Below are 13,702 nucleotides of genomic sequence, written 5' to 3'. Positions count from 1 at the left end.
CTCTACCCCTGGAATCAAGATCTGGAGGCCCTCAATTAGCTGGCAATAAATGGAACAAAGGAAAGTCGTTATGCAGACAAATGGCTTTTCAGAACCTTGCCACCTTTAAAAACACTGTCAGAGATTGGAAGGATTTTTTTTCTGACTTATTAAAATTGTATTTTAACCTGAGACCTCTGCGTGCTTGTTAGTGGTTTGCCTTAATTAGGAAACATGAGGGGAAGGGGACTGTACAAATGCACATTGTTGAGGCACTCTCCTCCCTTCAGGTCTGCCCTGCAACTGTGCAGATCAGTTTGTCCCTGTGTGTGGGCAGAATGGACGCACTTACCCCAGTGCCTGCATTGCTCGCTGTGTGGGCCTCCAAGACCATCAGTTTGAGTTTGGATCATGCATCTCAAAGGATCCATGTACTCCTAACCCCTGCCCAAAAAACCAAAGGTAAGTCAAATGCCTCCTTATCTTTTTCAACTGAAGGTCACCACTTACTCTATACCAGACAGTGAAAATACAAAGATGAATTAAGGTGGTCTCTGCCCTGAAAAGTTGGAGTCTAGAGGGAAAGATCCAGGTAAAGCTGCTTGGTAACATGCTTTGATTGGGGGCCCAGAAGTTGAGCAGTTTACACAGCCTGGGGGAACCTGGGAAAGCCTCTAGAGCATGTGACAGTCGGCTGGAAAAACGAGGAGGAGACTGACAGCAAGGTTTACGGTGGAGGAAAGGTGGTGCTGGTGAAGGCAGAGAGAGTAACAGGAGCAAAGATCTTGGCTGCTGGAAACGAGGAGAGAGCGTGGTGTATGCCGGGAGCTAGAGCAGTTTTGTAAGACTGGAACAAAGTGTGAGGCAAGGAGAGGTGGCAGTTGAGACAAGAGAAGTAGATGCATTCTTGTTACTAGCTACTTATGCCTGATGGCAATAGGAAACATTCTACTTAAAACCTACCTCCATTGTAGGGATGGGACATGAGAAATCTCTGGAAGTGTAACTTCAGTATTTTATGAAGTTGTTTAGGGGCTCCTTTCTCTGCATTTTCCTCAGGAGCTCAGAGTGCAGTTGACCTTGCCTTAATGATGGATTTCTGCCTGTGGTGGCTGCAGGATGAGGGTCCTGATGATTCACTTAGGTTTCAAGCTTCTAAACTGGAGTTTTCACTGACTACCTCAGAGAGCTGAGCAGGACATGTCCCAGTGCCACAGTCCTTGCCTTATGAAGGTTTTGTGGAGAACAAGCAACTGCTTCTCCATCCTGAAAATCCTGGTGCAGCATGAAGGGAAGGAAAGATTTTCTCGTGTGTTAAATTTATTTTAACAAGTTTAAATTCTCTTTTAGCAAAGAGAGTTGGTCACCCATCTAGCAAAGTTTACATCATGAAAACTAAGCCCAGAGAGTTGCTATGGAAAGAAGACAGGGTGCTATACATAAAGAAACATGATAAAGAAATAAGTCAAAAGGATAATATAGTTGTGTTGGGAGGTAGAATTGAGGGTTGTTTTGGTATTTGTTTGTTTCCCTCTATTTGCTAACCTTTCTGAATAAGGTTGGCTTGCTTTTATAATAAAACAATAAAATCTCAAAGTGGAAAGGGCTGGCTAGGTATAATACAAAATCAATATAAAAGAAAAGTTTGAAAAATGCAGCTACATGAAAATGAAAATTTTCTGCATGGTAACAAACAAATGACAAACTGAGAAGAATTTCAGAGAAAGGACTGATGTCCTTACAATATAAAGAACCCCTACCAATCAATATGAAAAAGATGAACAACCTAGTATAAAAATGGGCAAAGACCAATAACCAATAGAAAATGGACCAAGGATGTAAACATAGGAGAAGAAGTACAGATGGTTCTTAAACACTTGAAAAGATGCTTATATTAGCTGGTGGGGAGTAACTCTAGCTACTGTATACAAAATATCAGTGCTTTAACATAGTAGAAGTTCAAATACAGTCCATTTGGGTGTTCAGCAGGTGGCTTTCTACATGTGATTCAGAGACTTAGGATCCTTCCATCTAGCAACTCTGCTCCTACAGCCTCTAGTCCTCCTCTGTCCAGCAGACAAGAGAAGGGAGATGATGGAGGTTGCTCTTGAGAAGCTTTTATAGGCCAGGTTAAAAATTCATCTCTACTTCCAGCCACACTCCATTGTCTAGAACTTAGTCATTTGGCCAGAACTACTGCCAGGGAGGCTGGGAAATGTAGTCTAGATGTATGCCCAGGAAGAAGATTAAATGAATTTGATGAATGATCATCTAGCCGATCTACCACAATGCTTAACCTTTCTCATATTAAGAGAAATGTAAATTAAAGTAAAACTACAATTGTGTACCATTTTCTGTCTACCAGATTGGTAAAGGTAAAAAGTTTGATAACAAAATGTAGGGAAGTAGGCACTCCCATACAAGAGGATTTTGGGCTGAAGATTGGTACATCCTCTTTGGAGGGCAATTTGTCCAAGGCTACCAACATTTTAAATGCACATACTTTTTGAGTCAGCATATATAAATGCTTATTCTTACGTAAAATATCTCTGGAAGAATAAATAAGAAATTGATAATAATGGTTGCCTCTGGGGAAAGGAATTAGGTGGCTGGGACACAAGGAGTAGGAAGGAGATTTACTTTTCACTGTATATGATTTTGTGTCTTTTCACTTTCTACATGGGCTTGTATTATCTGTTCAAAAACTAATTGTTTAAAAAACAAAAAGTTGAGAATAAATAAATAAATAAAGTTATAGTCATTCATCAAGTATCTACTGATATACCAGGCATCTTTCTAAACACTAGGACACAATAGTAAGCAAGACAAAGTCCCTGCCCTGATCGTGTTTATTTTAATTTACCCCCCAGAGTCTCAGCCTTTCCTATTGATCCTCTTATTTCTGTACGTTCATATTGGTAATGTTTTTCCTTCCAAAATTACCAAATTTCTCCTGATATTCTTTGTTCTCATTCCTTCGATGTTAATAGATAGTGAAGCTCTAAATGTTCTTCTTTTTCATTATTTCTCTTCAGATGTCTTAAATTTCTGTAAAATTATTACTACATGCATTCTAATTTCTTTCTTCTAGTTTTATTGAGATAGAATTGACATATAGCACTATATAAGTTTAAGGTGTATAGCACAATTATTTGACTTACATGCATCATGAAATGATTACCACAATACGTTTAGTGAATATTCATCATCTTATATAGATACAAAATTAAAAAAATAGAAAAAAATTTTTTTCCTTGTGCTAAGAACTCTCAAGGTTTATTCTGTTAACTTTCATGTATAGCATTCAGCAGTGTTAATTACATTTATCATGTTGTACATTACATCTCTATATTATAACTAGAAGTTTGTATCTTTTGACTACCTTCATCTAATTCTCCCTCGCCTCACCCTTTGCCTCTGGTAACCACAAATCTGATCTTTTTCTCTGAGTTTGTTTGTTAGTTTTGAAGTATAATTGACCTACAACTCTGTGTTAGTTCCTGGTATACAACATAGTGACTCAGTATTTCTATACATTTTGAAATAATAGTTTAGTTACTGTCTTTCATCATACAAGGATATTATTGTACGTAGTTATCAACTATATGCCCCATACTGTACATTTAATACCTGTGATTCCTTTCTTGTGCAACTGGAAGTTTGTACCTCTTAATCTCCCACACCAATTTCTCTCCTCTCCCCACCCTCCTCCCTCTGGCAACCACCCGTTGGTTCTCTGTATCTATGACTCTGTTTCTTTCATTATGTTTGTTCATTTGTTTTGTTTTTTAGGTTCCACATATAAGTGAAATCATACAGTATTTGTCTTTCTCTGTCTGACTTATTTCACTTAGCATAATACCCTCTAGGTCCATCCATGTTGTCACAAGATTTCATTCTTTTTTATGGCTGAGTAATATTCCTCTGTGTGTGTGTGTGTGTGTGTGTGTGTGTGTGTGTGTGTGAGCGCTCGCACACACACGAAGTTTCCCTTTCTCTACATCCTCACCAAGACTTATTTGTTGTCTTTTGGATAATAGCCATTCTGACAGGTATGAGATGATATTTCATTGTGATTTGACTTGAATTTCCCTGATGATTAGTGATGTTGAGCATCTTTTCATGTGCCTGTTGGCCATCTTTATGTCTTCTTGGGAAAATGTCTATTCAGATCCTTGGGGCCCATTTTTTGATTGGGTGTTTGTTTTTTTTAGATGTTGAGTTGTATGAGTTCTTTGTATATTTAGGATATTAACCCCTTATCAGATATATCGTTTGCAAATATCTTCTCCCATTCAGTAGGCGGCCTTTTGATTTTGTTGATGGTTTTCTCTGCTGTGCAAGAGCTTTTTAGTTTGATGTAGTCACATTTGTTTATTTTTGCTTTTGTTTCCCTTGCCTGAGGAGACATATCTAAAAAATATTACTAAGACTAATATCTAAAAGCATACTGCCTATGTTTTCTTCTAGAAGTTTTATGGTTTCAGGTTTTACATTTAAGTCTTCAATCCATTTTAAATTTATTTTTGTGTATGGTGTGAGAAAGTAGTCCAATTTGATTCTTTTCCATGTAGTTGTCCAGTTTTCCCAACACCATTTATTAAAGAGGCTGTCTTTTCCCCATTGTGTATTCTTGCCTCCTTTTTCATAGATTAATTGCCCATATAAGAATGGGTTTCTTCCTGGACTTTCTATTCTGTTCCATTGATCTATGTGTCTGTTTTTGTGCAGTACCATACTGTTTTGATGACTGTGTAATATAGTTTGAAATCAGGGAGAGTGATACCTCCAGCTATGTTCTTCTTTCTCAAGATTGTTTTGGCTATTCAGGGTCTTTTGTGTTTCCTTACAAATTTTAGAATTATTTGTTCTAGTTCCATGAAAAATGCTATTGGTATTGTTATAGGGATTGCATTGAATCTGTAGATTGCCTTGAGTAACATGGCCATTTTAACAATATTAGTTTTTCTAATCCATGAGCATGGCATATCTTTCCATCTTTATGTGTCGTCTTCAGTTTATTTCATCAGTGTCTTATAGTTTTCCAAGTACCGGTCTTTTACTTCCTTAGTTAAATTTATTCCTAAATATTTTATTCTTTTTGATGTGATTGTAAATGGGATTGTTTTCTTAATTTCTCTTTACGTGCATCCTAATTTTAAATCCCATCAGAAGAGGCAACCACATTAGTAGTAGTGATGGTGGTGGTGGTGATTTCAGTGCAGGAAGCTTATCTCTAAAAAGAATAGAAGCAATTTCCTTTGAAATTATATGATGCTAGCTAATACATTCTTCTCCTTTTACTTTATAGACTAATATTTGTGTATCTTATTATTTCAAATACCCAGTAAAAGCTAAACATTTTCGTAGGTCTTATCTTGTTATAGAAAATTATAAATACCCTTTATAGAAATGAGGGAGGCAAAAAGAGTCTAAAGAAGAAAAGAACCATCCTCCCTAACGCCTCTGAAGAAGTTCAGGGATTGAGAATGGAGCAAGGTTCAGGTATTACTAGGAAAACCCAGCTTCAGGGGGTGGCATTCTCTCAGTGATTCACTACCAGCCAGCATCAGGTCCTCAGCCTTGTAAGCACAGAAACCTGAAATTTTCAGCACGTACTGTGAAGCCTTCTCTTAAGATAGACTCATATTAGCCAAGCTGATAATTAAGCCTCTGAAAATGCTCCGTTTATTATTAACGAGAAGGCCTCCAGCATTGGGCCCCAGCCCATTTGATGGCTTCATATGATGCCTCTTCCACCCCAAGCATATTTTGCTCCTGCTCTCGGGGTCCCCTGCCCTCTCCCCCAGCACCACAGGGTTTCAGGCATCACATCTTTGCTCTGCTGCTCCCTCAGCCTGGCAGGCCTTCATCCTCCTGGTTCTACCTCCTCCCGGTGCTTTCTCCAGGCTCCCCAGTCAGAATGACTCATTCCCACGATCACTTGGTGTGTGATTTTCTACCTGATAGCCTGCTTTACATGCACGCTCGACTCCCCACTCTCCATAAGCTCTTGGGCACAGGGACTGTTTCTGATTGCTCTCTTACTTTCTCCTCAGCCTCCTGTGCCCCGTCAGTGCTTTGCCGGCCCCACCATGGTCCCTTACGCCACTGGCTCATGGTGCTGCGTTTGTGTTTTTCAGATGCATACCCAAACCACAAGTCTGCCTGACAACTTTTGATAAATTTGGATGTAGCCAATATGAGTGTTTGCCAAGACAGCTCACCTGTGACCAGGTCCGAGATCCTGTTTGTGATACAAACCACATGGAGCACAGCAATCTCTGCACTTTGTACCAGAGGGGGAAGAGCCTCTTATACAAAGGCCCGTGCCAGGTACCACTGTTTACCTGACAAACCCAAGTACGCTGAGCATGAAATCAGCTTATGATCTTTTACACATGAATCAGCAGTGAGACCCCTTCAGGGTCTGCTGTGGATCCCGTCAAATCTAGAGCACTCAGTCCTCCACCAAAAATGAGCCATCCCGAGGCTGGCTTTTCCTCCTAACACTGGAGGGCCCCCTTGCTCATGTGTGAACCTTTGCACATCTAGTGTACAGAGCAAGAAGAGGGAGGCTTCTTGCCGCCAACCATTAGGAAAAGAATTTAAAGTCTCACACGCCTGGCATTGGTCAGCAGCATCTTCACTTCCCCTAGTTCTGCGGGCCCTCATTAGAAAACAGCCCAGGAAGATGCGAGGTAAAACAGCTAAGAAAAGAGCTCTCTCCCCACTCGTCCCACTGAAGTCCCACCTGAGGTATGAAAAGTGACTGAAAATTTCTCTGAAACTTAATGTTGTCGTACATCAGTTTATCTTTCAGTCTTTGAGGGTCGTGAAATCTGTATTCATGTTACAAATAACCCCAAGGACAACCCCACTGAGGCCTCCCACAGTACCACTGATCTATGGGCTGGGCCCTCTGCCTGGGGGAAGCCCAGCCTTGGGCCAGCACCCCCTGCCCACAGCTGGCTGACACCGGACCTGCTGGCTGCTCATTTCCTGGTCTTCATTGTCGGAAAATCCCTTCAGGTCATCCCCCTGGGCTTGTTTCCCCTCAGAGATCATGTTCCAAGTGCACTGATACCTTTACTCTGAATTCCTAGTCTTCTCTTCCTGTTGTTCCCTGTTCCTGGCTTCAAGTTTTCCGCTTCCATGTTCCTAACCTACCTCGTGGAGCCAGTCTGTCTGCTCTCCTGATCTCTGCACTCTTCTCTCTCCTTATCCCGTACCCAGCATGAAATGATAAGGCCTCTGAATTTGCATGAAGATTGGTCTTGTTTTCTTCTAACAGGTTCTTCTGGAATAAAGGAAGTCTGGAGGGAGGGAGGATTTTTATCTCATATCAGTTCACAGAGAATGAGTACCCAAGTCCCAGAGAGGCTGAGAAAAGTAATCTCTTCAATTCATCTTGGGACAGCCCTATTGCCCCCAGCCCCACCCCATGTTTAGCAACCTCAGGAGCTTACTTCAGAGGGTCCAAGAATTTATACTGTTTTTCTTCCTTCCTGAAAATAGGGAGACCTACTCTGCACTCTTGGTTAGGAAAAGTGCACCACAGAGGTTTACAGGCTAACTGTGCTTTCTTGCCCTCAGCCCTTCTGCAGAGCCCCAGAGCCCATCTGCGGGCACAACGGGGAGACCTACAGTAGCGTGTGTGCTGCCTACTCGGACCGGGTGGCGGTCGATTACTATGGGCCCTGCCAGGCTGTCGGGGTCCTCTCTGAGCACAGTTCTGTCACTGAGTGTGCTGCTGTGAAATGTCCTTCGCTCTCAGCGACCGAATGCAAACCCATCATCCCACCTGGTAGGCTGGCAGTATTTGGGGTGGGGCAGGGGTGGAAGTGGGAGGATTTGCGTATCTGTCTCCAGAGAGTGAGTCACTGAGAAGAGAGATGACTAGTGTGTTTAAACTTTTCAGGCAGTCTTGACTCCAGCTGATGCTGATTAGATGCATTACTCTGGGCCAACCTTAAAAAGCTGTGGATCTGCCTTAGACATCATCTGGTCTGGTGATTTTAAAACAATGTGGAAAACTTTTTTCAATCCTGCCTTAAACACCAATAGATAAACAGCAATATTTAATTGCTAGAATTATGGTTATTAGTTCAAATGCATAGTGTTTGCATATTATAAAGTTAATGAATAAGGAATTGGTTACTAATGAATGAATAATTGAAGTAGTTTTGATGAACACAAACATTTGAAATTGAGAAAAACAGAAGATGGTTGTTGTCTTAGATTGGCCTTAGCATCTAATTTCATTGTTTTTGTTGCATATAATCAAGAAAGTCTTGTTTCGTACAGGCTATTATAAGTGGTGACAGTTTTCAAACAGCTTACCTTACAGTCTCATACTCTTCGGTTAGACAGAGATGTCAGAAGAGACTTTATCCCAAGTCTGCACAGAACAGATTAACCTGGAGTCTAACAAGTTCATTCCTCTGTCCATGAACTCAGCAAATGTTTCTTGAGCTTCCACTATGTCCTAAACACCTTCTAGGCACTGGGGACACAGCAGTGAGCAGAACAAAGCCTCTTTCCTCCTGGAGACCACGATCTGACATTTTATTATGGTCTAACAGTTTAAAATAATTTTTAAAATTAAATTTGAATTAAACACTCATGGAATCCCTGAAACACTTGCTCCTGTGTTTCGCAGACAGGAAACACTTGCCCGGGATCACGCAGTGAGTTCTGAGCAGGGCAGGGTCTAGGCCCTGCCTGTCTTGAAAGGCCAGCTCTCCCTGTGCTGTATTAAACCACAGCTGCCCCACCTGAGAAGTAGCACAGGAGGAAAGCAGGGATGGAGGAAGGATTTCGGTAAATGTATAGAGTATAAGACTCCAGGTTGGTCAGGGAACATATCTAAAAGTGCAGGACTGCTGTGACTTTCCCAGCACAAAATGAAGGGCTGGTCATTTCACCAACTATTATGAATTCTCTTTGTTTCTAATTCTGAACACACATAAAATGGTTTCTGTTATACAGGTGCTTGTTGCCCGTTATGTGCTGGGATGTTAAGAGTTTTATTTGACAAAGAAAAACTGGATACTATTGCTAAGGTAGGTTGCTTTATGTGCTATGTACTGTTGAAACCTTATCGATAAACCTGTCAGTAGTCCTACAGACAGAATGAGTCATGTCATTTATAGATGAAGAAACTAATTTGCACAGGAGCAACTTGCCCAAGGCCGTCTAGTAGCTCACAACCAGGAGAACTGGGGTTTGAACTCAAGGTGTCTGGCTCCGTCCTGTGCTCCTTCCCTCTACAGCCTGGCTGTGTGGTGACCTTGCTCTGCAATCCATCAGCCCGGGCCTTTCTCAGAAAAGGTCCCCTGCCGGCATAGTGGAGGCAGACGAGGCAGCCAGGGACTGGTCACGCCCAGATGGTCTCAAGGTTGCCAGCCCTCACATGGTCCCCATGCCGCCGGGGGCTGCGTCCAGAACCGGCCACATTCCTCTGATGGTTTTGCCTCTTTCCCTTTGCTGTATCATCACTTTTTCTGCTTGCTGTTTTAGAGACTCGTCTCTAGAAATGTAGCAGCCAACACCTGCCACTACCTAGAAAATTATGTCCATTTTTATGAAAACATCTGTATTTTTACAGGAAGGCTTTAATTATTTTCCTGTGGCGTCCAACTCAGAACTGTCCCTTAAAAAAGTGCTCCTGAGGCTTCCCTGGTGGCGCAGTGATTGAGAGTCCGCTTGCCGATGCAGGGGACACGGGTTCGTGCCCCGGTCCGGGAAGATCCCACATGCCGCGGAGCGGCTGGGCCCGTGAGCCATGGCCGCTGAGCCTGTGCGTCCGGAGCCTGTGCCCCGCAGTGGGAGAGGCCACAGCAGTGAGAGGCCCGCGTACCGGGGAAAAAAAAAAAAAAAGCTCCTCGTGAGAGTGTTTATCTCAGCCAGAAAACTCAGCAGTCAGAAAACAAAAACAACAAACCCGTTGGAATGGGCTCTGTGGATATTTTAGAATTCAGCCAGCAAGGCCCTGTTGGGGCCCCGCACTTAGGGGTTCCTTGGTTAAAAGAGCCTCTGTGGCTTAGGCAAGGTGGCAAGGCAGCTTAGGCAGTAATAAGGAATTCTTCTTTTTTTCAGGTAATGAATTTTTTTCTCTCTCTAGGTGGCAAACAAAAAGCCAATAACCGTTCTGGAAATACTTCAGAAGATCCGCATGCATGTGTCTGTCCCACAGTGTGACGTATTTGGATACTTCAGCATCGAATCAGAAATTGTGATCCTGATCATTCCTGTGGATCATTATCCAAAAGCTTTGCAGGTGGGGCTCAGCACATGTTGTGCAAGCATCCTGTTACTTTCAAGTATGGAGGCCTTGGGAGGGGGTGAGGGCAGGAGGAAGGAAAGCATGGCAGTCTCTGAGGGGCGGAGCTGCACTAGGTTAGCAGTGGCCAACAGAACGCAAAGCAGTGGGAGAGGGCAGAGGTTGAGATGCTGTGACTCAGAGCGTGCAGAGATGGAAGGCATCTGCTCATCATCCAGACGAGGAGGCGGCTGAGGCCCAGGGAAGGCAGGGACTGACACAGGTCACGCAGTAACAAAGCCAGGACCGACTCCTGTCTCCCGAGGGCTGTGCCCCCACTGGGGAGGAGGAGCCCACCAGCGCTGGTCTTATGGGCCAGCTCACAATCTAGAGGTGAACTTCACTCAGGAGGCCCAAGTTTCAGTGTCAACATAGTGAGGGCTCCAGTGAAGGGGGTGAATACAGCCGTTTATAAACTGCCACAGTTAGGAAGCTCATTAAGTCTAATTGCTTTCCTCCTGATGTATCGGTGGGCATTGAAAAGCCACTCCCTGTGACTATGTTTAAGCTTGAAAAGATAACTTCTAAGCGTGGAGAAGGGGTGAACAGGATTGTGGGAAAAGAAAGGGCAGTGGCAGTGTGGGTCATGGCTTTTTTCATTTGATTTCCATTGATGCAGTTATTTTTTGTGTAATAAATTGAGACTATTAAAATGTTACTTTGGCTAAGAAAAGAAGGACAAAGAGAAAGCGTATTCCTGGTGTTAGGATATTTGTGGAATTTGTCTGATTGACCTTTTCATGGATTCTGTGATTTTATATTAAAAGAATCTGATTATCCTCTCCCAGATTGAGGCTTGCAATAAGGAAGCAGAGAAGATCGAATCCCTTATCAACTCTGACAGCCCTACCCTGGCGGCCCACGTCCCTCTGTCCGCCCTCATCATTTCTCAGGTGCAGGTCTCCAGCAGTGTGCTTTCGGCCGCTGCCAGGGCCCAGCCTCCCTGCCACTCCCACCTCTTCCTCCTCATCCTGGGTCTCGCCTTGCACAGGGTCTGGACACACAACTGACTGCCCATGAAAAGTGCAAAATATTCCTCGATCTAATCTTTCTACTTTGGAAAAGACGTACAGGACTGCTGGTTTATAGTTGAATAGTGGCCAAGTCAAAGCACTTGTCACATCTAACCTCTATGCACCACACAGTATTTTTCTTAATCACCAGTGTTAGTAAGGGTTTTGTTTTGTTTCTACAAATGTTACAATACGTTCTTCCAAATACTGATGAAAAGAGGATGTCTCCTTCTGGCGGATCACTGCCTTACAATTTATATTTTGCTCATTAGATGGGTCCCCCACTCTAAAACAAATTCTATATCATTGGTAAATGAGATGATCACATTGTAGAAATATAGCTCACTTTACTGTGGGCTTCGTATCACAAAAACTTCATTTCCAAGTTCTTTTTAGTATTAAAGTGCCCCTAGAGTGTGTGTTTGTTTACAGATATTCCCGACTCTGTCTAGAAGTGAGGGGTCAGAGCAAAGAGCCACTGCTATTAGAGTATGAAATAAAGATAAGGCATCTTTGGAATTATCATATAAATCATCAGGCAAATTTAATTTACAGAAATCTAATTTAGGAATCCATTTAATGTGGTAAGCAAAAGCAAGCTAAGCAAACGGCACTCATATAATATATTGTAAGTGACAGTCTCAGTGGTTCCTAATGTGTGTCTGTGACTTTTGTGAAAGGGAGAAGTTATATCCCATCAAAGCGACTTGTATTATGCATTTTTATATTAACCAGATGTATATTCTTTGGTATCATCCAAGTTAAATTTAGAGTTTTTAAAGATCGACCTTTAAACCAATTGCTGCTACTTATGTAATTGCCAAAAAGTGAAATAATTAGTAGTTCGTGTAAATAATACATGATTTTTCTATTTTATTATGAAGAAGGTGAATAGCCATATTTGTAAAATGACAATCATGTGTGTTAACCCAGTACTTTCCGTTCATGAAGACACATTTGCTTTTTGTGATATGCACAGTGTAGATAAGTGTTCTGTTTGACTTTCTTTTTTGACATAGAATTATAAAGAATTGTGGTTTATATATTTAAAAGTGTCAATCTAAGTTTGAAAATGTTTGCATGTTGTCTAAGAAATTGAATACTTTGAATGTGTTTCACAGTTTGAAATAAGCTATTCAGTGTAATACTTCTTGTTTATATGCACCTAAGCTTAGATTTTACATGAAGTGTTTTTTTCAGTGTTATATGTACCTTCTGAAAAATATAGGGATATGCATATTATACCAAAATGTTGTTTAAAAGTGGGCACTTAGGGCTTCCCTGGTGGCGCAGTGGTTGAGAGTCCGCCTGCCGATGCAGGGGACACGGGTTTGTGCCCCGGTCCGGGAAGATCCCACATGCCGCGGAGCGGCTGGGCCCGTGAGCCATGGCCGCTGAGCCTGCGCGTCCGGAGGCTGTGCTCCGCAACGGGAGAGGCCACAATAGTGAGAGGCCCGCGTACCGCAAAAAAAAAAAGAAAGAAAAAAAGTGGGCACTTAAAGCTTTCAAAATTTCTCAGTGGTGATGTAGCATGTTTGTTGCAATTGCTTTTTCTATATAAATGTCTTCAATGCAATATACTGGAAAGCTTTTCTATTTTAATAAAATAATTTTATATGATTATGTATATTTCCAAGCAATGTGCACATTTTAAATGAAACCACTGATCACTCTTGGGCAAGCTATGTCCTTTGCTTTGGAATAAGAAGTTATGGGAGTGTTATTACTTCAAACCTGGGAAAGTGGAGCAGATGGAACAGAGCTGGTCAGAGCAGACCCAGGCATGACCAGAGTCCAGGCTGTGGCAGAAAGTCAAGTACAAAGACCCCAGCTTTAGGTCTTCAGGACAGAGAGAGCTTCAGGCCCTCCAAGACCAGGAACAGACTAGGGAGTTCTGCTCCCCACTGCCTCGGCCCAATATTCCAGCCCCAGGATATGTCCTGGGAAAAAGGGAACTGGTCAGCAGGCCCGAAAGGTTCTGTCAGTCAGCAGAGGCTAAAGCCCCAAACCTCCATCTTGCTCCCATCACATGTCTGCTGTGGGTCAGTTGCGCTTCTTCTCTATACTGTCTTCGCTTCTGGACCCACCCAGTGTCCTCACAAAGAGAAGAAGGAGACGAAGAAAACCACAACTGGCCCTTAGGTCTCTGCTCAGAAGTGGCACTGTCGTTTCTGCCTACGTCTTACCAGCCCAAGCAAGTCACTCCCGAGTTCAAAAGGTAGGGATTTGTCGTCTTCTGGTGTGTGTGTGTGTGTGTGTGTGTGTGTGTTGGCAGGAGGCAGTAGGGAAGGAGCTGGGGGTGGGACCATGAGTATTTTGAACAATGATACAGTATACTGCAGAGGCCCTTTCTCATCAGGATAGGACAATAGCCAGGACTGACTAA

General features: G+C 42.6%; 1 protein-coding gene across 3 annotated transcripts in view; it reads left to right on the top strand.

Moving 5' to 3' along the window:
• RECK (reversion inducing cysteine rich protein with kazal motifs) overlaps positions 1 to 12,936 on the top strand; it is a 71,811-nt gene extending 58,875 nt beyond the window's left edge. For all 3 annotated transcript variants that reach the window (XM_067743958.1, XM_067743957.1, XM_067743959.1), the window contains 6 exons: positions 270 to 441; positions 6,123 to 6,315; positions 7,576 to 7,786; positions 8,971 to 9,044; positions 10,106 to 10,261; positions 11,092 to 12,936. In XM_067743958.1, coding sequence (XP_067600059.1) covers positions 270 to 441; positions 6,123 to 6,315; positions 7,576 to 7,786; positions 8,971 to 9,044; positions 10,106 to 10,261; positions 11,092 to 11,313 — 1,028 coding nt within the window. In that variant the 3' untranslated portion in view covers positions 11,314 to 12,936. The remainder of the gene's footprint in view (positions 1 to 269; positions 442 to 6,122; positions 6,316 to 7,575; positions 7,787 to 8,970; positions 9,045 to 10,105; positions 10,262 to 11,091) is intronic.
• Positions 12,937 to 13,702: the final 766 nt, after the last annotated feature.

Source organism: Pseudorca crassidens, chromosome 7 (genome assembly GCF_039906515.1).
Source record: "Pseudorca crassidens isolate mPseCra1 chromosome 7, mPseCra1.hap1, whole genome shotgun sequence".
In the NCBI taxonomy this organism is placed as follows: domain Eukaryota; kingdom Metazoa; phylum Chordata; class Mammalia; order Artiodactyla; family Delphinidae; genus Pseudorca; species Pseudorca crassidens.
The sequence above is the reverse complement of the archived record's forward strand: the minus strand, read 5'-3'. Positions and strand labels throughout refer to the sequence as shown.